The sequence below is a fragment of the Balearica regulorum genome, chromosome 1 (assembly GCF_011004875.1).
Source record: "Balearica regulorum gibbericeps isolate bBalReg1 chromosome 1, bBalReg1.pri, whole genome shotgun sequence".
Lineage (NCBI taxonomy): Eukaryota > Metazoa > Chordata > Aves > Gruiformes > Gruidae > Balearica > Balearica regulorum.
The window spans coordinates 175,826,646-175,850,954 of record NC_046184.1 but is presented as its reverse complement, the minus strand read 5'-3'; the positions used below and the strand labels follow the sequence as shown (position 1 = coordinate 175,850,954).

At 34.5% G+C, this 24,309-nt stretch overlaps 1 protein-coding gene across 1 annotated transcript in view; it reads right to left on the bottom strand.

The window, feature by feature from the left end:
- KLHL1 (kelch like family member 1) overlaps positions 1–24,309 on the bottom strand; it is a 268,520-nt gene that overhangs the window by 169,834 nt on the left and 74,377 nt on the right. The window contains exons 2-3 of the mRNA XM_075741724.1: positions 21,259–21,441; positions 5,734–5,870 (exon numbers count right to left, since the gene is read on the bottom strand). Coding sequence (XP_075597839.1) covers positions 5,734–5,870; positions 21,259–21,441 — 320 coding nt within the window. The remainder of the gene's footprint in view (positions 1–5,733; positions 5,871–21,258; positions 21,442–24,309) is intronic.

The window sequence follows — 24,309 nt, the reverse complement described above, 5'->3', positions numbered from 1 at the left end:
ATAGATTGCAAGATCTTCCTCAAGTTGATTAGAGTTTAAAATGTTCATTTTCCTTCGCAAAGTCAGTAATATCTTGAATGTACACAATTAGCAAAAAGAAAAAAACACACCTTTTCTGGCTGTTTTTTTCATTTGTTTGTTTGGGGAAGGGAGGGTTCTAAATTAAATTCACTAGTGTTGCTACCTGGCTACCTTTTCTTTGTGTCCCATTGAGATAACATTTGGTTATTTTTAACATGGTAAGATTTCTTAAAGGCTCACTATCTGTACAAAAAATTGCTCTTGATAATAAACAAACACAACATCATCATGAAAATGGGACATCCTGAAAATAAATGTAGCCTTTAATTTGTAGAGTAGCAGAGAATTTAAAAAAAAATAAAATTGATCTCTACATATATTTTTTTGTTTATATATCTGCATCTTTTATATCTATATAGATAAATAAAATTGTTTAGGACCTATTGTAACAGAAAACTTTTTGAATTATTAAATACAAAACCAAATAAGGAAAAAATACTTCTTTTTAATTAGGTCAAAGAAAATTGAACATTTTCCCTTAAAAATTAAAGCCTGAAATACAGTTTGTTTAAAAGATTTAAATCTACTAAATGAACAACCAAGATTGACAGAAAGGCTTATGGAAGCTAATATGATGGTAGCAAAATATTATCTTTAGCTCATGGGGTAAAGGAATTCCAATTCTCTACTGAATCAGAATTCTGCTTTATCAGAAATATCATTAAATTCCAATATAAGTTTCAAATAAACATAGGAAAATACCCTAATTTTTAAATAAGTAAGATCTATTCACTTTCTTTTACATTTTTAGCAAAACTAATTTTTGTATTTATTTTAAAAGATTAAGACCCATAATCACGAGTTCTCTTTCAGGATTTCGTGAGGGTTTTTTTCAATGCTGAAACAGGGAAGCAGCTTTCTCACTCCCTATTCTAAAACTCCTGGGAAAAGTACATTTGTAGTCAGAAATTACATATTTAAAGGAGATTATAATAACAAAATCTACCTTTTTCTTTAGAAAAACTTCAAAATCACATTTAGACCAAAAATATATTTCTACGCTTATATTTCTCTTCTTTTATAACTGGAATAAAAATATACCAAATACGTTCTAACATATAATATTTTATCTATAATAAATATTATATAATAATATTTTGGATGTTTCTTACTAGATTCAAAATGCATTGAGGTGTAGAACTGAAATTATAAAAATTCAACTATCTTACTGATGGGTTAGTTTGGTTCTGTTCTTTTCTTCTCACTGATGGCTTAGAATAACAAAAGATAGTATCAAAGGGGTTGTCAAACAGTGACCAACTTGGGCCCAAACCATGATCAATTATGCTAAGGAAAGTCTAAAAATAGGTTGTATATGATGGTAATAAATGTTGATTTTGGAATGGATGAACATTACTCTCTGTGTTGCATAGTTTCATTTTTTTTAAGCTGTTCATGATGTTGGCAAGTAATCTGCTAAATTAGGGTTTATTATGTACAACAGTAACAGATAAACTAATGATTTGCACAAATGAGGTGAAAAGGAATGATTATTTGTTATTTCTCACATAAGTAGAATCTATAAGAAAACAAAACTATCAACAGCAAATTTGGAAATACCAAAGGAAATGACATATTTTACAGTTTAACTCACTACCACAGTATGCTGTAGAGGCTGAAACTACACATGCTTTCAAACGGATTAGACAAATTCACATTTAATCACTGACTACCAAACTAGATGAAATTATGTTCCACAGGAAGCTAGGAGGACATGCCAGTCAAGTTATGACTATTCATATCATGCTACAAAATATCTACTATTAGACATTATTACTGGCAAGTCTTTGAGTTAATGCATTTATGGTCTAGCCCAATACAGAGGCTCATCTACCCACAGTTACAGAATGTGTTTAGAAAGGGACAAAACAAAAAACATTTATTAATGATTTTTAAAAAGTGGACAATATAATTTTGTTGTTTTGAACAACCTGCAGTTATCACCTATTTCAACAATTTAGATGAAATGGCATTTAGCAGCAACTTCAGAAATTCTGTCCAGAAAATCATGTCCTTTCAGAAGTCTACGGATTTTTCCAGAAGCACAGGGAAGAACTATTTTAACTACAGGAGTTAAGAGGAAAAAATGAAGACACACAAAGCAATGTGTAACTAGTTACCAAACTAATATTACTCCATTTTTTTGTACTGATGGATATAGCAGATGTTAACAACTCTCCTTTTAGATAAACATATCTATCTTTCTTCAGGCCTCTGATGTACAAAACCTCTCCTTCACCAAACTTTAATTCTGATATTTTGCAACAGTATTTGATTTTATTGCTGGAACTGAAGGGTCTGGAATCAGTACAGGATACTTTTATCTACAGTAATACTTTTCATAGATATTTAACCCTTCTTGAACTACTATTTAATATGTATGATTCACAGTAAAAATGAAATAATTTCACTAGATTCTAAAAAATATAAATCTAACTGAATTACAGTTAATATTGTGGAAATTATTCCCTTTTTTAAATCCCATCTAAAAATATTTGCAGTGTAATACTCTTATCTTCTAAGTGTTTGCAAACAAGCCCATGTTCAGCTGCATTCTCCTGAAATGTTCAGTTGTCCCCAGGGAACAATTCCTCTCTTACAGCAGCATCTATACGTGAAATTAATTTTCTTCTTAATCTCCTTTAGCTAAGGAGGTAGTGACAGGAAATAGAAAATAGAAGAAGAGTGAGTAACTGCCCATTTGTCAAAATGGTTTTCTTTTCCTGGAGTAAAAGAATAACGAGCTAAACTGGCCAGAGCCATGAGTTGCTGAAAACTTTTTCGCATACTGTGAAGTCAGTAATTGGAATTTGGCAGCTAAATTCTCCAGATATTCTGTCTAGACAATGTATGCTCCAGATTACAGATTAAAAGGCTGAATGGGAATTTCTGTTGGCTGCTACACTGCTGGCTATCAGAACAGTGGCTATTTCCTTCACTTTTCAGTGTTCCCCTTGCCACATCCATGCAGCAAGAAGAAAATGAACTGACTTGAAGGAAAAGAGGATATGAACTAAACTGGTGGTAAATAAGGAATCAGAGGGCAAGAAAACAGATAAGAAACTATGAAGCTAGATAAATCCTGAGAGATGATGGAAATGAAAGGGAAAAAAACCCAAAAGGTTTAAGGGTCTTGATCTGGCAAAGAACATGGGAAAAAAGAATGATTAACCGAGAAGCAAAGCCTGTGTTTAATTTCAATAAACTGAATAAATTTGGGATCATGTTCTCAGAATTCCCTGATCGCCTGTGAGTTATCAGTGCATTGTCAATAGCACTTTTGAATGCTCTTGCCTTCTGTACAAGGATGGCCAAATTCATGACAAGCCTTCATATCCAGGCTATATCCAAGTTTTGTTAGAGAGATTGCTAGTTAGATTTGGCTAAAACTGCCAAGATCAATATAGATAATTGTGTTCCAATACCTGCAATTTTAATTTACTGCAAATGTTTAATTTACTAGCATACCTGTAGCTAGGAAATTTAGGAGTTAGATAAGACATGTGATGCAGAGAAAAGGAATGGAGAAAGAAATAATGTAACATGAATTTTAAGAAATAAAGACACAAGCTGAGAATAAATCAAGATAAATCGGAATAAGTGAGGATGAAGAACCTGATGGAACAGAAATGCTAGAAAGATTAATCAAAACCAGAATGGTCCATGGCATCTAATACTTGTTCTCTTTTAGCATGCAAAATGGACTCATGTTTGCTAAATCTCATCACTCTTTTCTTGTCAGCAAGTATTTGTGAAATTTCCTTTTCAAATGTGAACTTGAGAAGACATTTTTTAAGCCTTATTTGGTCTCAAAAATGGATTACAACTAAAAGGATAATGGTGTATTACCACTGCAAGTGACAGAAATTAGACACCTTTGTTACCACCTTAAGTTTCTAATTCTTCAAAGTGACATTACAATGGCACATAATGTTGCCATTTTTAAGGTAGCTTGGGCATTATGTGACAGTTTAAATGAAAGAAGATTACAGATGCAAATTCACATGAGGCAAATTAGAAGACACTGGAATTATACTACCTGTGGAGTTCTCTCTTCATCTGTTTGTGAAGGTTGGTCCTAATTACCTAACCACAAGACGAAACCTCCAAGTTTTCCACCTCATATAATAAACAAAGTACATCACGTAGCATAGACAAATCAAGAAGAGTAAAGCAGCTGAAAGCCTTGATCTTTTGCAGAAAGTGGAAGGAGTTTGTTTTTTCTAGATTTTCATTACTTCATCCAGTCTCCAAAGTTCTCAGAGATAACCAATAAAGTTCTGAGATAGCTTTCTTCATATGGAAAATGGTTAAGTATTTTTTTTGCTCCTTTCTGTTATCTCTTTCTTTTCATAATCTACACTTACTTGCTATCTTTTGTTGCCAATATTAACTGTGCTGTGTTTTTACATGTGATCATTTAGTGAAAACTGAGCCAAAAGAACCATGCAGTACTTCAGTATTTCCAGAGTTTTGTTCCCACGGCGACAGTGTCCCTCATCTTTCTCTTACCTCCTCTTCCTCTTACAGAACAACTTAACATTACCAGTAAGGTCTTTTGCTATTCTGTGCCAAGGTATTCTTGATTTTGCCCCAGTATTCCTGTGCCATTCATTCTACACTCATACCCAGTAATCAGATTGTATCCTTCTCATGCTTGGTGAGAACTACATACACATTCTTCATTTCATGGTTCTCTAGCTTGAAACCCTCTGGATGATGTACATTCCTGAACGGCAACTTATGATTAAATTAATAGATGTGTATTTAGAGAGGATTAAAACTGCAAGGTATGGGCTATTCATTTAAAATTGATGTTAAAATCAAATATTCAATAGAAACGTAATGATAAAATATTGTTAATTTAAACAATATGAGGATGTCTTTTAGGAAACAGAAATAGAAAACAACATATATTTTATACTTACATGATTCACAGTCAAGGGGAGAAAAATTCAGACTACAAATCTTATTATTGTCATTTCCTCTCTTTTTATTACTTTATTTTGTAACTTTAGTATTCTTTCATATTCATGCGCTTCAGATACATTGTGCATAACAGCTTGTTTAAGAAGGATAAAACCCAAATCTATTATGCTTTAAAATGTAATAACTATTCGGAAGGGAGTTCTGAGTTATTAACTCTGAGTTATGAGTTATTCATAAATTTATATTACACAATACAATCCCAGTCTATAACAGGAAATGAAAGTGACAACGTCCAGCTCATAATAAATTTTTTTTAAATGTTTCATTATTTTAAATTTTAAAAGATTTATGTAATTATTTAAACTGAAATTTTACTAGAAGAGTAATATAGGGCTATTCTTCAAAAAATGCAGCTGTTCCTTCAATGATCTCATGTAAACTGAATCATGTGCATATGAGGCACTCTTTTAAAGTATTTTAAAATAAAAAAATATATAATTTTCCATACTGTCCTCTTCTACTTGCCAAGCCTGACATATTTAACAGTTTGGAGATAAAAGATAGCAATTTAAATTCATTCCTAGAAATGGAAAATAAGTCTTTCAACTGATTGAAATGAAAAAGAAAAAAATGTTTAGAAAAAAAGTATATATAATTGGCATGTAGCAAACAAAACTATCAACATCTATCTCTATAGGAAGTATAATGTATGCAGTACAATACCTGTATATGCAAACTGAACAAGATCCCACAGTGCGTTGGGGTCTATGCCTTCCATTTTGATCTCTTCTTGCTTGGCTTCACAAACATCACTTGTAAACATGGCAGCAAAGTAGTCAGAGACAGAGCTGAGGACAAGTCTGCAGAAAAAGTAAGAAAGTGGTTTCATTTACATTGATATCTGTATTAGAAATTTCATATATTAAAAAAAAAAAAAAAAACAACAAAAAACCCAACTTAAAAAACATATTTTCATGGCAATTATAACTTACCAGGAGCAATATGTTATTAATGCATGTAGGCAGCAAAATACAGCATGACATTTAATTCTTTTATTTTTCTTCCTGTGATATGAACCAAGTGGCATATTAGCATACTACTATAAAACAGACATAGAAATTAGCACTCAGTCTTTCCGATAATTTTCCAATCATGCAGATGTCCCAATTGTTAACAAGATAACCTCTCAGTAGCAAAACCAACTTATTAGTGAAACACATTTCATACTCCAGAGGTACTATTCATTGTTCTTAAAAGGCCTAATTTTTATAAACTTTAGTAATAACATGTAACATTACCTAATCATTCAACCTTCAGTAAAATTGTTAGTAGCTTAACATGTTATTCACTAAAAAAAAATTTAAAATTGTGTTATGCAATGTTTTTGTTAAGAAGCATTTCCAAAGGAAAATAATTTCAAAATACTTACAAAATGTGCATGGCTTGTTTGGGGTTCTGATTTAGGTATATCAAAACCACAGCAAGAACCAGGTATGACTGTCATTACCGGAGCCTTAAGCTAAGATATTCTTCTAAATACCATCTACAGTGATATTATGATTTTGTTAGGAGTAAATATTCACAGATGATCTTGAGTTAGAAATGTGGTACAGCTATAAATAGTGTACCATATGCTTCCATAAAAGATGGTCACATTTCTGGCTTAATTTAAAAACATAATACATAAACACATTAATAAAAGACACAAGGATCACAGCTGGAGAACTTGGAAACCAGAGGAAAATATTTAGCCATCAGTATATAGTTAACTGGTTTGTCCAAGCAAAAAAACCCAAACCCACAAACCCAAAGAATAACAAGTTACCACTTATCAGCCAGCGTGCTAGTCGATTGCTTTTGCTCTCTTAGCTCATCCCAATAGCAAAGTAAATTATGACAGTTTGAATTGGCTTCATAATTTTACAGTGGTTTAAGCTACTATATTTTACCTGCAAGTAGGGCTGCTTGAGAACATATATCTTTACTCTGGCTCAAAAGATGAGCAATGACTAATTAGGTGTAGTAGTTTTATCACTGTGTTCAACTCCAGCAATCATGAACTTTAGAAGTAAAGATCCTAATTCACAAACAGTTCACATTTATATTCCTGTCATTAATAAAACCAATAGATGGCTACAAAAAGATGACATTAGAAATATACTTTGTTGCTACCTCCAGAGACCCCTAATTCACTAATGATTTATTTATTTTTTAACCACTGAGGAACATTTACTTCTATGTTTATTTATTATCTCAAGTGAGTACCATAAGTGTGTATTTAGTCAATCAAGATAAAGGTACAATTCTGGATAACTAAAAATCTTATAATCCTTCCTTAAATACTTTTTCTGACCACTTATAAATAAGTGACTTGATTCACTGTTATTTGATGCTTGATTAAAAAAAAAAAAAATCACAGCAAAAAACAAAAAACATGACAAATTGATGATTTTCTATGAGACATAATCTCTCACAGCTAGCAGAGATGCAGTTTAGGTCTGTGACTGAGATTTCCATTTGAGAGCATTTTTCATCAGCTATTCCTTCAGATTTATTAACCACCATTTAAATTCAACTACGAGACTTCAACTTGATCACTTACTAAAAGCAAAGCCAAAACCCTTTGCTGCATCAAAACCAATGGACAAATTAATGAACAGAAATTTTAATACACTGATTGATGATCAATTGAAATATTTTAAAACAGTAGTATATCATATTTATAATTTATATTATTTATGTTCAGACATAACCTAAACAAGCAGCCCACCTAAACAAGCAAGTTTTTGAAGGAAAGAGGATTTTTTTTTAAATTCCGTTACATTAATCAATAGTTAATATAAATAATAAATCAGGTATCTCACTAACTGAATACAACAACAAAGTGAACTGCTTTCAAGACACAAACTTTTTTCTTGGGAAGTACTTCACAAGCTGAATTAAAGCGAAAGGAACTTGCTAATTGCACTTAATTCTGAAAGATGACATGTTCTGTAAATCTTAATTGTGTTCCAGTGTTGAGATATGAAATGAAAAATGAGAAATCAAAGGGATCAATTTATATGTAATAATCTGCTACTTTTTGTAGCTCAGAAGGCTCCAAACAGCTCTAAATCTTGGTTTAAAGGCATGTTGACCTATTCACGAAGAAAGGTCAGGTGTCTCAGGATGTCACCTGTTTTCAACTACTGATGTGGCAGTCAGAATACATAATAAATTCTTTCATCATTGAGAATCATAGCAGGTAACTCATGGCTAAAAATGAGTTTGTGGACCTAGAAAGATTTTCTTCCAGATTGAGGGACTTCTCTACCTTTACTAGAACTAAATTCAGCCTCATTTCTTTTTTTCTTTTATAATACAGAATAAAACTGATTCTTATTGTGACTTTTTTGCCCTATTATATCAGATTTTATTTTCTTTTATTATAGAATATTTCCTTGCAATTTTCACAATTGTTTTCACATCCTCCTTTCATACAGAATTCCCTCAACTTGGTTGGTGCATTTATTAATTAAAAGAAATAAACAAAAAAAAAAAAAAATAACTAACCTTGACAACTTATATTCTTTAAGCAAGCTCGATGATATTTTACTGCTGAGTAGAATCACGGTAGAGTTTCAGTTATGAGTACCGAAAACTCATAGGTATGACACAACTTTTTTCCACACATATTAGGCTAGTTCATATAGGACTTGACTTGAATATTCATTGCTTTTAAATGTGATTTGTGGCTCTATAGAGGACACCACAGCGAGTGTCTTTACTGATAGTGATGCTCTACAGCTCTTCTTACAGCAGACAAGCATTTACTACATATATGGAGAAGGCTTCATGATTTCCCAAATTTTAAGGCTTGCAGAACATATACTAAGGTATATCCATACATGCACTTGAAAAAAATTCAGGCAAAAAAAGGAAGCACACACTGGCTGTCATTTCCAGAACAATTTTGGGAGTACAATCAAGACTGCCATCTTTTCTGAGTAAAACATAACAAAGGAGCAAGCTGTGGAACAGATCAACTGTTTTGGATTACACCAGGTGTAATTTTCAACTCAGCTTCAGTAATTCCATACTTTGCTTGTGCAAAGCATTTGACACCGTCCCTCACGGCATCCTTGTCTCTAAATTGGAGAGACATGGATTTGACCAATGGACCACTCGGTGGATAAGGAATTGCCTGGATGTTTGCACTCAAACAGTTGAGGTCACTAGCTCGATGTCCAAGTGGAGAACAGTGGCATTCCTCAGAGGCTGGTATTTGGACCAGCACTGTTTAACATCTTTGTCAGCAACATGGACAGTGGGATCAAGTGCACCCTGAGCAAGTTTGCCAATGACACCAAGCTGTGCGGTACGGTTGACATGCTGGAGGGAAGGGATACCATCCAGAGGGACCTTGACAGGCTGGAGAGGTGGACCCACATGAACCGCATGAAGTTTTCAACAAGGCCAAGTGCAAGGTCCTGTACATGGGTCGGGGCAATCCCAAATACAGCTCCAGGCTGGGAGGAGAATTGATGGAAAGCTGCCCTGAGGAGAAGGACTTGAGGATGTTGGTGGACAAGAAGCTCAACATGACCCAGAAAAGTGCACTTGCAGCCCAGAAAGACCACCACATCCTGGGCTGCATCAAAAGCATGACCAGCAGGTTGAGGGAGGTGATTCTCCCCCTCTGCTCCACACTCATGAGACCCCACCTGGAGTACTGCATCCAGCTCTGGGGCCCCAACATGAGAAGGACATGGATCTGCTGGAGCGAGTCCAGAGGAGGGCCACAAAGATGATGAGAGGGCTGGAGCACCTCTTCTATGAAGACAGGCTGAGAGAGTTGGGGTTGTTCAGCCTGGAGAACAGAAGACTCTGGGGAGACTTTATTGCAGCCTTCCACTACCTGAAGGGGCCTACAAGAAAGCTGGAGAGGAAGAACAAGAGATAATGGCTTTAAACAGAAGGAAGGTAGATTTAGACTAGATAAGAGGAAGAAATTTTTTATTATGAGGGTGGTGACACACTGGAACAGATTGCCCAGAGAAGTTGTGGATGCCCCCTCCCTGGAAGTGTTCAAGGCCAGGTTGGATGGGGCTTTGAGCAACGTGGTCTAGTGGAGGGTGTCCCTGCCCATGGCAGGGGGGGTGGAACTAGATGATCTTTGAGATCTCTTCCAACCCAAACCATTCTATGATTCTACGATTCTATGATTCTATGAAAACAGCACAAACCCAAACCTTCTTGCTCTGTACTCCCTCATGGACTGTGCGAAAGTAGAGAGTGTTTGCTGTAAAAGCTATTGGTTCCTGGAGGAATTTTGCTTGTCATTTTTTTATCAATGGTAATTAATTGATATGATTCTAGAATTTATTTGTTTTGCAATATTTTCATTTTATTTTTCTTAATCTGTTAATTATAGTTTTTTAGACTCTATTTCACTTTACTTAAGATCAACATTAAATATGTAATATTGATTCTCTGTTGAAGAATTCAACATTACATATACCTTCTACCTTTTAACCTGTCATCTAGTCAGCATCTCAAATCTAGAATTCTTTGCCATCTACTTTTCTTCCTTTGCAGTCAGGACACTGAAATGTTAATTTGGGCTTGTTACTGCTATAATTGCCTCCATCTTCTGAATTTCTAAGTATGTAAAGAAAGCCATGAGATGTATCATAGATTATTCTTGTCCATAAAATTCTAACAAGATTCTCTAATCACATTGTGTATCTTGTCTGCAGGAAGAGAACAAAAAAATTCCATTGACCACTTATATATTGCAAGCTTTTCCTTTAGTTTGCACCAGCAGACATTGTTCATAGATTCTACTCCATCCTTCTCTTGTGGATTAGAGCAGCTGCTTTTCATTCCATTGACTAACTTGATGATCAGAGACATTTTCAGGAATTGTCATTTTCAGAGACAGCACACTCTTTTGCAGTCTCTCCAGGGTTTACATTTTCTTCCTCCTCTCTAAACCAAAATTGCAATCAATCTTTATGGAACAGTAACATATTCAGGGGAGGTACAATATATTCAGTAATAGGGAGGTACCACCACTGGTTTGGAACACCCTGAGACACAATTCACCAGTGGGTGTTGAAGTATTTATGTTGGCTATGTTTCAAGATGTGGAACTCAAAAACTACTTTTCATAAAAGAATATTGGGAACTAATAAAGCATCTGCTATATTATTCTATTGCTTGTGAAGAGTATGTACAGCCAGTCATTGTCTATTCTGCCCATTGACTCTGGTTTGCTCATGAACAACTTCTCTCCTTGAATCTGAGTTTTCCTCATCTCAGACTTGCTTGCCAACAAACCGTCAGCTACTTTGATTTTCTACATTGTCATTACTTGTCCCTTCAAAGCAGAAATCATTTACTTTTTCAGAGGCAAAGGAAATATGTGCTATCTTAGGGCAAGAAAGATGGTATATCTAATAAATGCTATCACATTGCAAGCCTTGATAGTATTGAAGATTGAACAACAGAAAGAAAAACTGATGAACTGTCAGTTCGAACTTTGTAGAATAACTTTAGTTGATGAAACTATGTGTCTGTAGGCTCTAAGTGACTAATAGGTCCCAATTAATAGTGACAAAAAGCTGAGATTACGTATCAGTCATCTGAATGGTACACAAAAGCAACTAAGTCTCAATAGTAAGATGCATTCAAAAAACATGCTTTGTGTGAACCATTCCATTGTTCATTGAAAATTCATTTTTATTTCTTCTGGAATTTGGAGCTTAAAATTGCGGATTTTTTTTAAAAAAATCGTATTTATGAATACATACATATGAGTGTATATATATATTCACACTTTGACTTTGATATCTGTCAAATTGAAAAGAACCCATACATTTTAAAGAGAAAAAAGAAATAAAAAATCTGCCAAAAATCACATGGCAAAATTCTAAATATTGTTTCCCCAGTCTTTGTAAATGAAAGCTGTTCCTGTGAAGTTAAAAAACCAGGAGATAATCTGGGAGTTAATTTGGGATTCAGTATCCACTTAGAGCTATGATCATCACGCAATCAGCTTGCTAATAATTCAGCAGCATCAGATTAGCTCATTAAAATATCAGAAATTCACATTTATCACAAAGAAGTGGTCAGTGAATATGTAACAGTTAAATTAATGAGAATTGTCTCATCCTTCCCACGGTAACTGATAATATTGATAGCTTGTTCTTTGTGCTTATCTCATTTTGGGGAAAAGTGGAACAGAACTACATGATAAACTTTATTCTCCCTGACCATCTGTGTAATATTTATAAACTAACCTATTTGTAAAGGCAATTTCATTTAGAACAACATCATCATCATCAATAATTAAAAATAAAAAAGCAAAAAAATCTCCCCAAACCCATATACAGTCAGATGGAATTTTTGAAGATAATTGATTAAGCCTGAAACAAGAGTGTTTCCTTTTTGTCTTTACTCAAACATGGTTTTCTTCCAATTTAATCTCTTATAAAACACATAGCTACAAGTATAAACGATAACAGTGATCTATACTAAGTGATGTTCCCTCTTTGCCCTCACAACCATGCTTTTTGAGTGTACATTCTCTTCTTTGTTTCATCATCTTTTAATTCTTTCACTGACTCCCAGACATTTAAGTGTAAATACACTAAGTGGCTCTTTATCTCTTCTACAGTACAAACTGAAACACAATTTTACAAGTCATTACATCTCTGAAGTTGCCACAATGTTTTTAGGAATGTAACACAAATTAGACATCATCATTTCCACCAAACACACTATGTCTACCATAGCTTTAGTTTTTTCCAGAGACTTCAAGTAATGCACATATCACGGCTGCCAGACTTGACTACAAAGTCCATTGTCCAAAACATTTTGCTGTTGTCAGTTTGCGTTCTTGTGTCAGTTTTGAAGATTTCTGCTATTGCAGCCAGTATCTTGAACTATATGCTGCTTTGAACTAGTAGAAAGATGAAAAAAATAAAGAGAAGACAGAAATATGAATCCAAGCAACTTCTCAACATTTGGGAATGGGCAGGAGAGGCAAAATGTCACAGTGAGGAATCACAGAATCATAGAATCATTAAGGTTGGAAAAGACCTCTAAGATCATCAAGTCCAACCATCAACCCAACACCACCATGCCTACTAAACCATGTCCCGAAGTGCCACATCTACACATTTTTTGAACACCTCCAGGGATGGTGATTCCACCACTTCTCTGGGCAGCCCATTCCAATGCTTGACCACTCTTTTGGTTAAGAAATTTCTCCTAATATCCAGTCTAAACTTCCCCTGGTGCAACTTGAGGCCATTTACTTTTGTCCTATCGCTTGTTACTTGGGAGAAGAGACCAACACCCACCTGCCTACAACCTACTTTCAGGTAGTTGTAGAGAGAGATAAGGTCGCCCCTCAGCTTCCCCTTCTCCAGACTAAACAACCCCAGTTCTCTCAGCCACTCCTCATAAGACTCATTCTCCAGACCCTTCACCAGCTTCATGGCCCTTCTCTGGACACACTCCAGCAGCTCAATGTCTTTATTGCAGTGAGGGGCCCAAAACTGAACACAGTATGAAGATAAGAGCTGATGAAGATACATTATGATGCAATTACAAAATATAGTTCAATATTTTTCTCCAGAAAAAACCCACATCTTCAGACACAGCATACATAGTTGAATATAGAAAGACAACACAATCAACTGTGATCCTCTATTTGTGGGCTTAATGATTTTATTTATTCACTGCAACTCTAAAAGGAAAAGGGGAAAAAAGCTTGCAGGAGAAGGAATAGTTCAATCTTAGATCATTTGAACTATTGGGATAAATGTCAGAAACACAGAGATTAGGTTTGACAAAAGTATATAGATCGATCTGTGAAGTCATTAGAATAAGTCCCATTTCTGCATGTGCAAGATCTTTAACTGGTACATACTCAATTATGTGAACTTAAGGTCTCTTATGTCTGAAAAAGGTCCAAATAAAATCAGAAGAGTTCCTTGTGGAGATCACAGAAATGAATTTGAAAATATTAATGCCATTCTCAGTATTAGGAAATATTCTTTATCTACTACTCCTTCTTCTTAATTAAAAAAAAAAAAGAATAAAGTTATCAATCAAGGTTAATATTGAAAGCTTATCTAAATTGCCTTCCTGCTTTCTCTCTAATAGCAGGAATTTTTTTTGTTGTTGTTCTGTCCCAACCATATTACTTGAATAATTTGTTTTTAAACTCACGGACAGCAGGTCCACAGTTTAGATGCAATGTTTGACTCGGGAAATTCCTCAAACCATAATTTCAGATATCTGGGAGTGAACATAGGGCAGCAGTACTGCTTATACTCTCTGCTTTCCACTAGCATCTGTTACTAATGCAAGAAAACAAGCTCAGTCTTAGGACTGTATATCGTGCATTCTGCTTCTTTCACCCCCTGCCTTTAAATTGTCTTTCCTTATCTGCCTGGTTCTTTATCTTTCATCTCTCCTTTCGTCTTTAACTTTCTCCATTTTTTTCATTTTATTGATACTGTTTTTTTCTTAAACTTCACCTCCCTATAACAGAATTCAAAATACATTGAAAAATATGGCCCCTCTCTTTAGAGAACTAAAAAGAGAACATAAATTAGAGTTTGTTGAAAAAGGTTTATTAAATTTATCAGGATGATAGCAAATAAAAGCTGTACTACTTCAGAGCTAAGCATCCAAAACAAGTTTCAGTTGAATTTATTTCAGTATGTATGACGAAAAATTTAAGCATTGTGTTGAAAGAACGCTTTTTGCTTTTCATCTTTTCTTTCTCACTTGTAGAAAGATTTGAGTATCCCTATGTTCTGGTTTTTGGCTGGGATAGGGTTTGTTTTCACAAGAGACTGGTATGGGACACAGCCAGGACAGGTGACCCAAATTAACCAAAGGGGTATTCTATACTATGACATCATGCTCAGCAAATAAAAGGGGCTTGCTGGGGATGAGGGCCTGCTGCTTGGGGATGGGATGGGTATTGGGTTGTGTGAGCAAATTTCATTGTCTACCACCTGCTTTGTATATTCTAAGTACTGTTGTTATTCTCCTCTCCTTTTGTTGTCCCAGTAAACTGCCCTTATCCTAACTAAAGAATGTATTTGTTTTATATGTGAGTGGTAATTTTCTATTCATTCTATGCTACCTTTTCCACCATGGTAAGAGTCACCCCTGACCCTTATCTTGAGTATCAAAAAGAACAGAAATGTCTATGTTTCTTTGATATTAAGTGAAAGAAAATAAACAAAAGAATTCAGATTTCTCATTATAAACTCAGCTATACTTGACAATATTAAAACAACAACAAAACTAGATTTCTTGGTTTCTTTTAATTCACAGTCTTGGGTTCTCACCAAGTGAAACGAAAGTCAGAATTGCAAGTTGAGGATGTAACTCTCCTATATTTTTTGCATTTTCTGTTTTTATTGAATTTTGTGGTTTATCGTAATTCAGTCTTTGTTATATGGGTGTTTTGTTTTAATTGAATAGAGATAGGTAAATTCTATGCTTCTATCACTTTTTTCCTTTTTTTTTTTTTTCTCCAGTATTGAGTTTCTGTATAACTCTGTGCACCATTTCCAGTCAAAATCCAACTTGTGGCTTAAACCTTAGTCTGAGTTTAGAGCTGCCTATAACATTTACACAATCCTGGGTGGAAGTTTTGTTGAACTCTCCAGTGTGAGTATTAGAGGTCTATCTATCACTTGGATTGACTTTGGCTGGTTTTGTGTCAGAATTTTTGATGTTTATTCAGAGCTGTAGAATATAGTATTTCAAGTATAGTATTTAAAAGCAGTGTGATTCAAGTGAGTTGCAAGTGAATTGCTTTTACTCAAAACAACCAAATTATTTGTGGCAAATATGTATTTTTAATTTCATGTTGACCCATGGGATTATTACTTCATGAAGAATTTTCTTTAACCTTGGAAATAAATGGTGGTTTGATCATGTCACTATAGTTCTGAATAACATTTACTTCCCAGTGGTTTTGTGTTTCAAATGACATTTACTAGCTGCAGTCTAGTGAGATTTCTAGATACAACTGCATTTGGCTGATTGTAACCTGGATAGGAAGTAACAATTACAGTGTTGGTTTTATTTGTTTGTTTTCTAACAGCAATGCCTGAGTTCCTTCTATTCCAAGCACTTTAAAGTTAATATATGTTTCTTCTCTTAAAGAGGTTTTATTCTAAATGAAAGGTACAGAAAATGAGAAAAATATATATAGCATGCATCTCCAGAGTGAGTCAAGAAACTACAAACTTCATTTTCATAATATTTTAAAATTAGGATGTACTGTTTATAATGCAACAGCTTAACTGAAAGGAAATTATTATTTTCTCATTTTTAGTCTCTTTAAGGGATTTTACATTTTTGCATTTGATTGTTACTTATATAGGTCACAGCAATATTAAAAAAATTGAGGTTTACTTAATTTTTCAAGTTTATTTAAATGTCAGTTACTTTAGCCCTCTGAAATGCCTGCTACAGAGGTCTTCCTACTTTCTCAGTCGCCTTTTTGGTTGCCTGCTCATCATTACAGTACTTGGTTGGTTTGTACCTCCTTTTGCTATTCCTTCATTTGAAAGATTACACCTGTAACCTGTTTAGTGGAAGATTAGATTACACAAACATGATGTTCAGGAGACAACAAAAAGCTTGAGCACATTATAACTTTAAAGTTGAGTCACCCGAACAGAGAAAAACAGCTATAATAAGATTGAGAGATTGGCATGGTGCCTCCAAGTGGGGAACTAGAGCTCAGTGATTATGTTTTGTGATCTCACTTCTAATTTGACTTTCTCTCTTTTTTTGTGAGAAAGAAAAATGTAAAAAAATACCCCAAAAAAATCAAAACACAAAAAATACCACCAATGACAAAAACTAACTTGGCAGCATTCAGGCTATGACCAGAGCTTACCTGATATTCTTCCTATAAAGATATCAGGCTTTAGGTATCTTCTGGTGTAGAAATAATGTCTCCTCTGAAGAAAAACTGATTTAAACAGATCATCAAAGGACATAATCAAGATATGTGATTGGAGAAGAGGGGAAAAAAGAGCAAGTACTGTCAGGAACAAAACAAGAAATGTCACAGAGGTTATAAACTGGAAGAATCTGGAAAGATGCACAAGAACTGATGGCAGAGTAACTATTTTTGGTGTCTTTCACTTCATTTGATGCAATATACTGACATTTCTTAACTTAATTTTTACTTTTATAGAAATAGAAACATTGAGACTACATTATTACATAAAACATTGGTTTTGTTTGAGTTTTTCTAAAACAGAGGAAAATGAAGAAAATATCATGTTTATACTTGTTACTGAAAAATGTAGAAAGTTTTGCCCTTGTTTTCTGAAAGTGATTCTTATTGTACTACATTGTAGCATATTAAATCTATCACATTTTCTTAAATTATTCTATTAAAAAGAAGAAAGTATGTGAAAACCATTATTTCTAGGCAATTTTTCTGAGTCTTATTTATCAGTTTGTAACATATTCAACATTATAATATGTTTTAATTGGATTTCAAAATAAGGGGGTTTTTTATCTGGGATAAGATTTTATAAACTTTCTACTGGGAATGCTCTACCAAACTTCTACCTATCATGAAGTATCAATTTTATAAACTCCACAAATACTGATCACGCATTGCCCTCTGCAAGCAGGCTTTTTATATGTTCTCAGGAATGCAAAATAAGTATTATCTAGCCTACTTTGTTAAAAAACTTTAATTAGAGGGGGTACTTTGCTGGATCTTCTGCTGACAAATCTGGAGGATATTAAAAAAAGGACATGTGAAAACTGATGGCAGGCTTGGCTGCAGTGACCATGAAACAACAGATTTTAAGACAATAGATCCTGAGAGTCGCAAATTACAAACCTGGATGTCAGCAGTGACTCCTGATTGAGGTGAAATGCAAAAAGGGAGTAAACAGAAAGTGAAAGCAGGGATGAATGACCTGGGAGAAATACAGAGACATTGCTTCAACATGCAAAAATGAAATGAGGGAAGCCAAAGGTCGGGTGCAGATGAAGTTAGCAAGGGATGTGATGGGAAAGAAGGGTTTCTGCAATTACCTTGGCAGCAAAAGAAAGACTATGGAAAATTTTTGTCCACTGCTCAATAAAGCTTTCTATGGCTCACTTTTTTTTTTATTTTAGCATGGTCTGCTTTCTGGCCTCCCAGGTCCCTGTGCCTAGCAGCAGGATCTGTGCGGTATCACTCACAAGAGAGGAAGATGTACCTAGGGTGCAATTAAGCAAATTGAACTTATAGGAGTCCACGGGACCAGAGAGGATGTGTTCAAGGAGCAACAGCTGAGGGAGCTCAATAATATCACTGAAAGGCCACTCTCTTATCTTTAACAGATCATGATAATCTGCAGGAGGTTTCTGAGGACTGGAAAAAACAATTTCCATGCCCATCCTCAAGAAGGAAGATGTGGGTAACTATAGATTGGTTTGCCTTACCAAGAAGATCATGGAGTAAATATTCCTAGAAGCCACATTCTGAATCACTAAAGACAGCAATGATAATCAAAAACTGGCTGCCAAGAGAGGAACCTCAACAAGCGGCAATATTTAAAAACTAACTGGGTATAATACTCAATGGCCTAATCTAACTTTGGACTTGACCCTGCTTTGAGCAGGGGGAGTCGAATCAGACTCCAGAAGGTCTCTTCCAAATTCAATTATATTCTTGGATTGTAAAGGCCATGTTAAAAATAAACAGCCTTTTTCTGTGCTTGTCCAGCCATACCTGTCTGAAACAACATAGAGCAAACACTATTAAAAACCAACCAAACAAAATAACCCCAACAATAGAAAATTCAGAACACCATTTTATCTTGTTGGACAAAATTCTAGCTTATTCAGAACATAATCTTTTCGATTCTGCATAATTCAAGAGTTGTTTTTGCCAGTTCTTTGAGATTTGTTCTTTTGACTGCAGACCACAGAGAAGTAGAAAATCAAATGTAAAGTTGTCTGAAGGTTTATTAGAAAATCTAAGTAAGATTTTGGCTATTACTTCATGGTCAATCTTCTTATTAAGGTATTTTTCCAGCTCCAGAGGGATTTAGATATGCTGTAGAATTGAAATGACAAATGTGAAATTAAATTTACTACTGAAAGGTGGGCATACAAATATGAACAGCTGTCTTAAAATTAGTGGAGAAAATGAACTAAACTAATGTAAAAAAGCTTACAGTTTCCTCTGTCTCCTTCTCTACAAACTATGCAGTTTACCAAAATATTCAAAATAGGCAAAAAAATATGCTGGTAAAAAATGTAGTGATATATTTTATACCATCTATATTAAACAGGGCAAATGATACCAATTGTGGAATATTTCTACGTATCTAACAAGCATTTTTTCTGTCAGTTTGAGAATGTAGATTCAGACATTGCCTTTTTTTTTTTACCTCATCTCTGTTGAAAAATGTGAAAAGCAAAAATAGACCAAGTAACTGTCAAGAAAGAACAGCAAAGTTCTCATTATTTCTGAAAAATTCTTTTGATTTTATTAATATATAGGGATGTAAAATTAGACACAAACTAGAAGGCCTTAGGTCATTATCCTTCCAGTTTTCATTGTGATGCAAGGCACCTTAAGGCAAATCTTGCAGCTCTGGAACACTATAAATGCAGATGGACAGAAGGACTGAAGTTTAATATTATTGCCTCTGTACTTATACCCATAAAGGAACGATCTTGGTGATTTAGATAAAGATGGCATCACAGCACAACTACCAGGGGTGTGTAAAGTGCCAGATGCATAATACATTTACCAGTGGCAAAAAGCCTGGAACACAGGAGTTGTATCAGTTCCAAGTCAGTGGGTAGAAATTGCTGGGGACTTTGTTGGCATCTGGGAATCCGAGTATATCAAGGCAAGGGAGGAACACTAAAAATGGCAGCTTTTAGAAAACAGGAAAGTAGAAACAAAGTCTTAAGAATTAAAAATGCTGAAAGAAGAGGAGAAAGATTTCTAGGTTTATTACAGCTACTAATCTGAAACCAAGCGGACTCTGCTTCATGTGCACTGCAAACTACCCAGATCAATCTAACTGTTACTGCTTGCTAAGTGGAGTTATTTTCTCATTTATTATAATTATTGGGGCAATTTAAATATTTTAATGAAGATTTCTGTCTGGTTTTATTTTTTAGTATTTGAACAACAGCTTTGGCTTTGCAGTCTTGCATATTGCACCTTTTTTTCTGCTATTATGGGAGCTGGAATATAGAATATCCAACTTTTCTGTAAAACAGAAGAAGAATAGTCTCTGTGTCCATCTTTACTTAGGGCAGAAGGAGCTTTGTAAGGTCCAAGTTGCCAAAATGATCTTATACTATTCCTCTACACGAGAAAGTTAATTTATGAATTCAGAAATACATTGGCTGTTTTTCGGTTTTCCTGCTGGAGAGCTATAATCCTGTTCTGGATTTAGTAACTCAGCAGAGAAACCAGGGCACAAGCAGGGAAACAGGTCACCCATAGTTTGCAGCCTTAAACAGAGTTCAAATGCAAAAAAAAGACTTGCTAACCTGGAAACTCAAAAGTATTCTCTATATTTTAATCTAAACTCCAGGACTGGATTTTTATTTGCATGCACTAAATCAAAGGCTATAGCTAAGACCAAAATCTCAGTGAATAACCATTTTAAGCTCTACTTACGATCCAAAACCAAGCATAGTTTCATATATACTGGCTGCTTTAATATCAAATAATCTTACAGAATTTTAAAAAATATGTCATTATGATTTTCATATTCACAATTATCATTGAAAGTAATTCATATATTTTTAAGTTCATTCAAAGGAACAGTTCATGGGAAGTCAGTGCTCAGTTCCATTCCACTATAAGTATCTGAGAGACTCCGTATGACAGACTTACCAGACTATCACGATCTTAAGCTAAAAATGATGCCGTGTCCAGTTTAACTGTGTAACATGTCATTTCAGAAATTTCCATTCTCCTCACTTATGAACAGCACACTCACGATAAAAAGTGTGCTAGTTGAGTGCTACTTGAACTTTTGAAATCTGTACAAAAAAGCCCCATCACAACTTCAAAGGCCCAACCTTCAAATATCCCCTTCTGCAGTTACTCACACTTGTGATGTTTGAAGCAGGAGGGAAGCAGGTATAAGGAGCCACAGAAAACACTGTTCTAAGAAGTAAGCATACCCAAAACATTTACTTTTGTAGTTTCAGTATCTTGTGCTTATGTCCTACCTATGTGCAGGTATCTTGCGATTCCCAGCGATCAGGATAACATCACAGAGCTGCTGTTGCTTCAGGTAGCTCTCCATCTTTCTGAAGGTTTGCTCGGCATGGTGAACAGCCTGGTAGAATTCCTCGGAGCTACACGAATCCATGTCGCAGTGGGGTGGCAAGGGGTGGCTGGCTCCTGACATTCTGTAAGCCACAAGAGAAACTCTGTGTTGATAAGATGTGACCGGTTGTCTAGACTTCATCACAGGCTTCTAGAATCTGCTGTAAGTAATCAATGCATCCCTCCCAGTTCTCATCACTAGAAGTACAAGATGGAAAAAATCTTACAGCATTGGGAGGGACAACTGAAGTTGTAAGTCTTTTAACACTGAAATTATTTTTTTTTAGCACAGACACAGAAGTAATCCACTTCTTTCTTCTTTGATAAAGTTATTAAAAATATAAGTAAGAACAACAAACAGAAATTCAGTATATTCATATTAAGCTTAACAGCATAGCTATGTCTCCATTATTAAGCTATGATCAGGCTCTTTAACTGTTTTAGCATTTTAGAATAAAATTATTTTACAGAATTAAACAAGCTATTTATTTTTTCTTAAATATTAATGTGAACACACCAAATAAAGATAAAATGGAAAAAGCAATACTATCTTTCCACTGATTCTAAGAGTGCCTACTCTAGTTCACTTCTTCAAATTCACATTCATTTTATACCACCTGGGAAAGAAAAATAAAACTCTAATTCACTTAATTTGTAATGAATTGGGAATATTTCCACAATGTAAATTACACAGCTACTTTTTAACCAAAAGGCTTATTAACACAAAGTGAATTTAGCCTACAAAGATAATGATGTCTACAATTCAAAAATATCACAAAAAAAAAAACCAGGAGAAAAATGCAATTTTTTTTAATAATATATATAGCAGTATAATCTTAATTCAGATTTACTCTGTTCAGTATTTCTGGTTCAGACCTGTACTGAAAATAAGGAAGTGTGTCAGCAAGTACTAGCCCTTAAGGAAACTAATGCTAGTGCTTTCAAATAATTCACAACACAGAGGATACCCTTTTCTTTTACAAATATGTAATGAGATTGTTTCAAATGAAAGCTATAAGATTTTATATATCTTGTGGTGCTGAAAATGAAGGATTTTGTAGATGAAGGTGATTATGCTTTTACTTCAACTAGATATATACAAAATAGCTTACATAATCAATAGAAGAGCATCAGAGGACATATTTTAGTCCAGCATATCAAATGATACTATCAATTAATTCAAACCAATCTCATTTTATATATATTCTATTGAAATATAAATATTAAGGAGCACATAAGTAATTTTGATAATTTACAGTAATAATACAAGAGTTTCATTATATAAGGTTTGAGATTAAGTAGGTACTATATTCTAAGAATTATATTAACAGACCTGTAAGATAACACAATCTGCACTCCTGGTGCTGGAAAAAATTGACAAGTACCTAAATATAATAATTCAAAAAATTAAAATGAAATAAAGCTATCTTAAAAAACAAACAAAAACTGTAATATTTTTATTGACTCTTGGTAAACTCTAACATAGTTCAGAAAAACAGTATTTCCTTTTGACATATACTAGTCATTTACTTTTGAATTAGTTTTTGTCCAAAAGTGTTCCACATGCTGTCCTTCAATCATTGTACAAGGGTCACAGGGGAAAGGAGGAGAGGCTGGTCCATCTTTCTGCCACAGTAATTGCCAGGCTTCACAGCATTCCTTTAAAGTAGCTGGAAGCCTGCATAATTGAAGGTGGCCTGCAGATAATTTTACAGAGAACCAACTCAGTTACCTTTGTATCTCACACCGCTCTCCACACTGTGCTATATACAGGTACTAACTTACTAGAATGAGTTGCTTTTCAAAATTATTACCCACAGTAACTTCACTTGTGCAGCATTAAATTAGATCCCGAGAAATCATCAGCTGGTTTAAATTAATCAATGTTGCCATTTGTATGCCGGTAAGGTTGTATGCGTGAGCCTGTCTATAGGAAATTGAACTGGCAAAATTTTATTAACTATAATTCCTCCACAGAAACAGTTATGAACTGGTGATTTAGAAAGGAACATTTCCTGTTATATGCAATCTTGTTATACAGTCAAGCAGTTTATGCTATCTACCTCTTTCAAGCTCCTCCTAAAGGATAAAACAAACATATTCTGCGAATGACATAATCTGCTTATGTGTTCCTATGCAACCTGGACTGCCAACCACGTTGATCAGAAATCCAAGTTTATTTTCATATCTTTGGATGATCAACAAATACTTTCACATAAAATTGTAACGATGGAGCTAAGCTCATTAGTATGGGTAGTGGGTAGGTATTTCAGCTTTGTTCTTCCTTTTTTTTCCCCCTCAGTTTGATTGTAGCCCTACACAGACTTCTTCAGTTTTATTGCTGAAGAATTAGAATGACAAGTAATTTACAAGAAATAAATCAGTGCCTAATTTGTTTGCTAGAGTTAAACAGGCACATTTCTTCCCTTCCTCCAGGGAATTCAGAAGTGACAACAGCAATTCTGAATGGGTTCATATTGTTTGTTAATTCCGAACTTAGGTCTAAGTCAGTTTACATTTGAACAGATAAGGTATTAATCCTGCCTCTTCTTGGCTATTCAAAACATGCTGCACTTTTCAGGTCAGAAAAGGAGAAGTACCCTGGCTGAATTTATGCTAGTCCTATAAAGTTAGATCGGGCTGAAATGAGCTTAGTCTATTTTGTTCTTGAATGGCTAGACAGTGTTTGCCACAAATTTTACCCTCTTTCCTGCTTGCCATTTATAAACAATGCTTTCCACCCTCAAACTCATCAGTATATCTGTCACTTAGCAAGCCATTAAATTACTACTCAAATACAAGTACTGAATGAAGGCCCAGCACATTTTAAATTATTATCCTGAAAACTGGCAAGTAATAAGCTTAGTAGAAGACAGTAAGTTAATCTTTTATTTATTTTCTAAGAAAGCCTAGATAAAAAGTCTGCTACTTATCCCATTTAGGAGCTACCT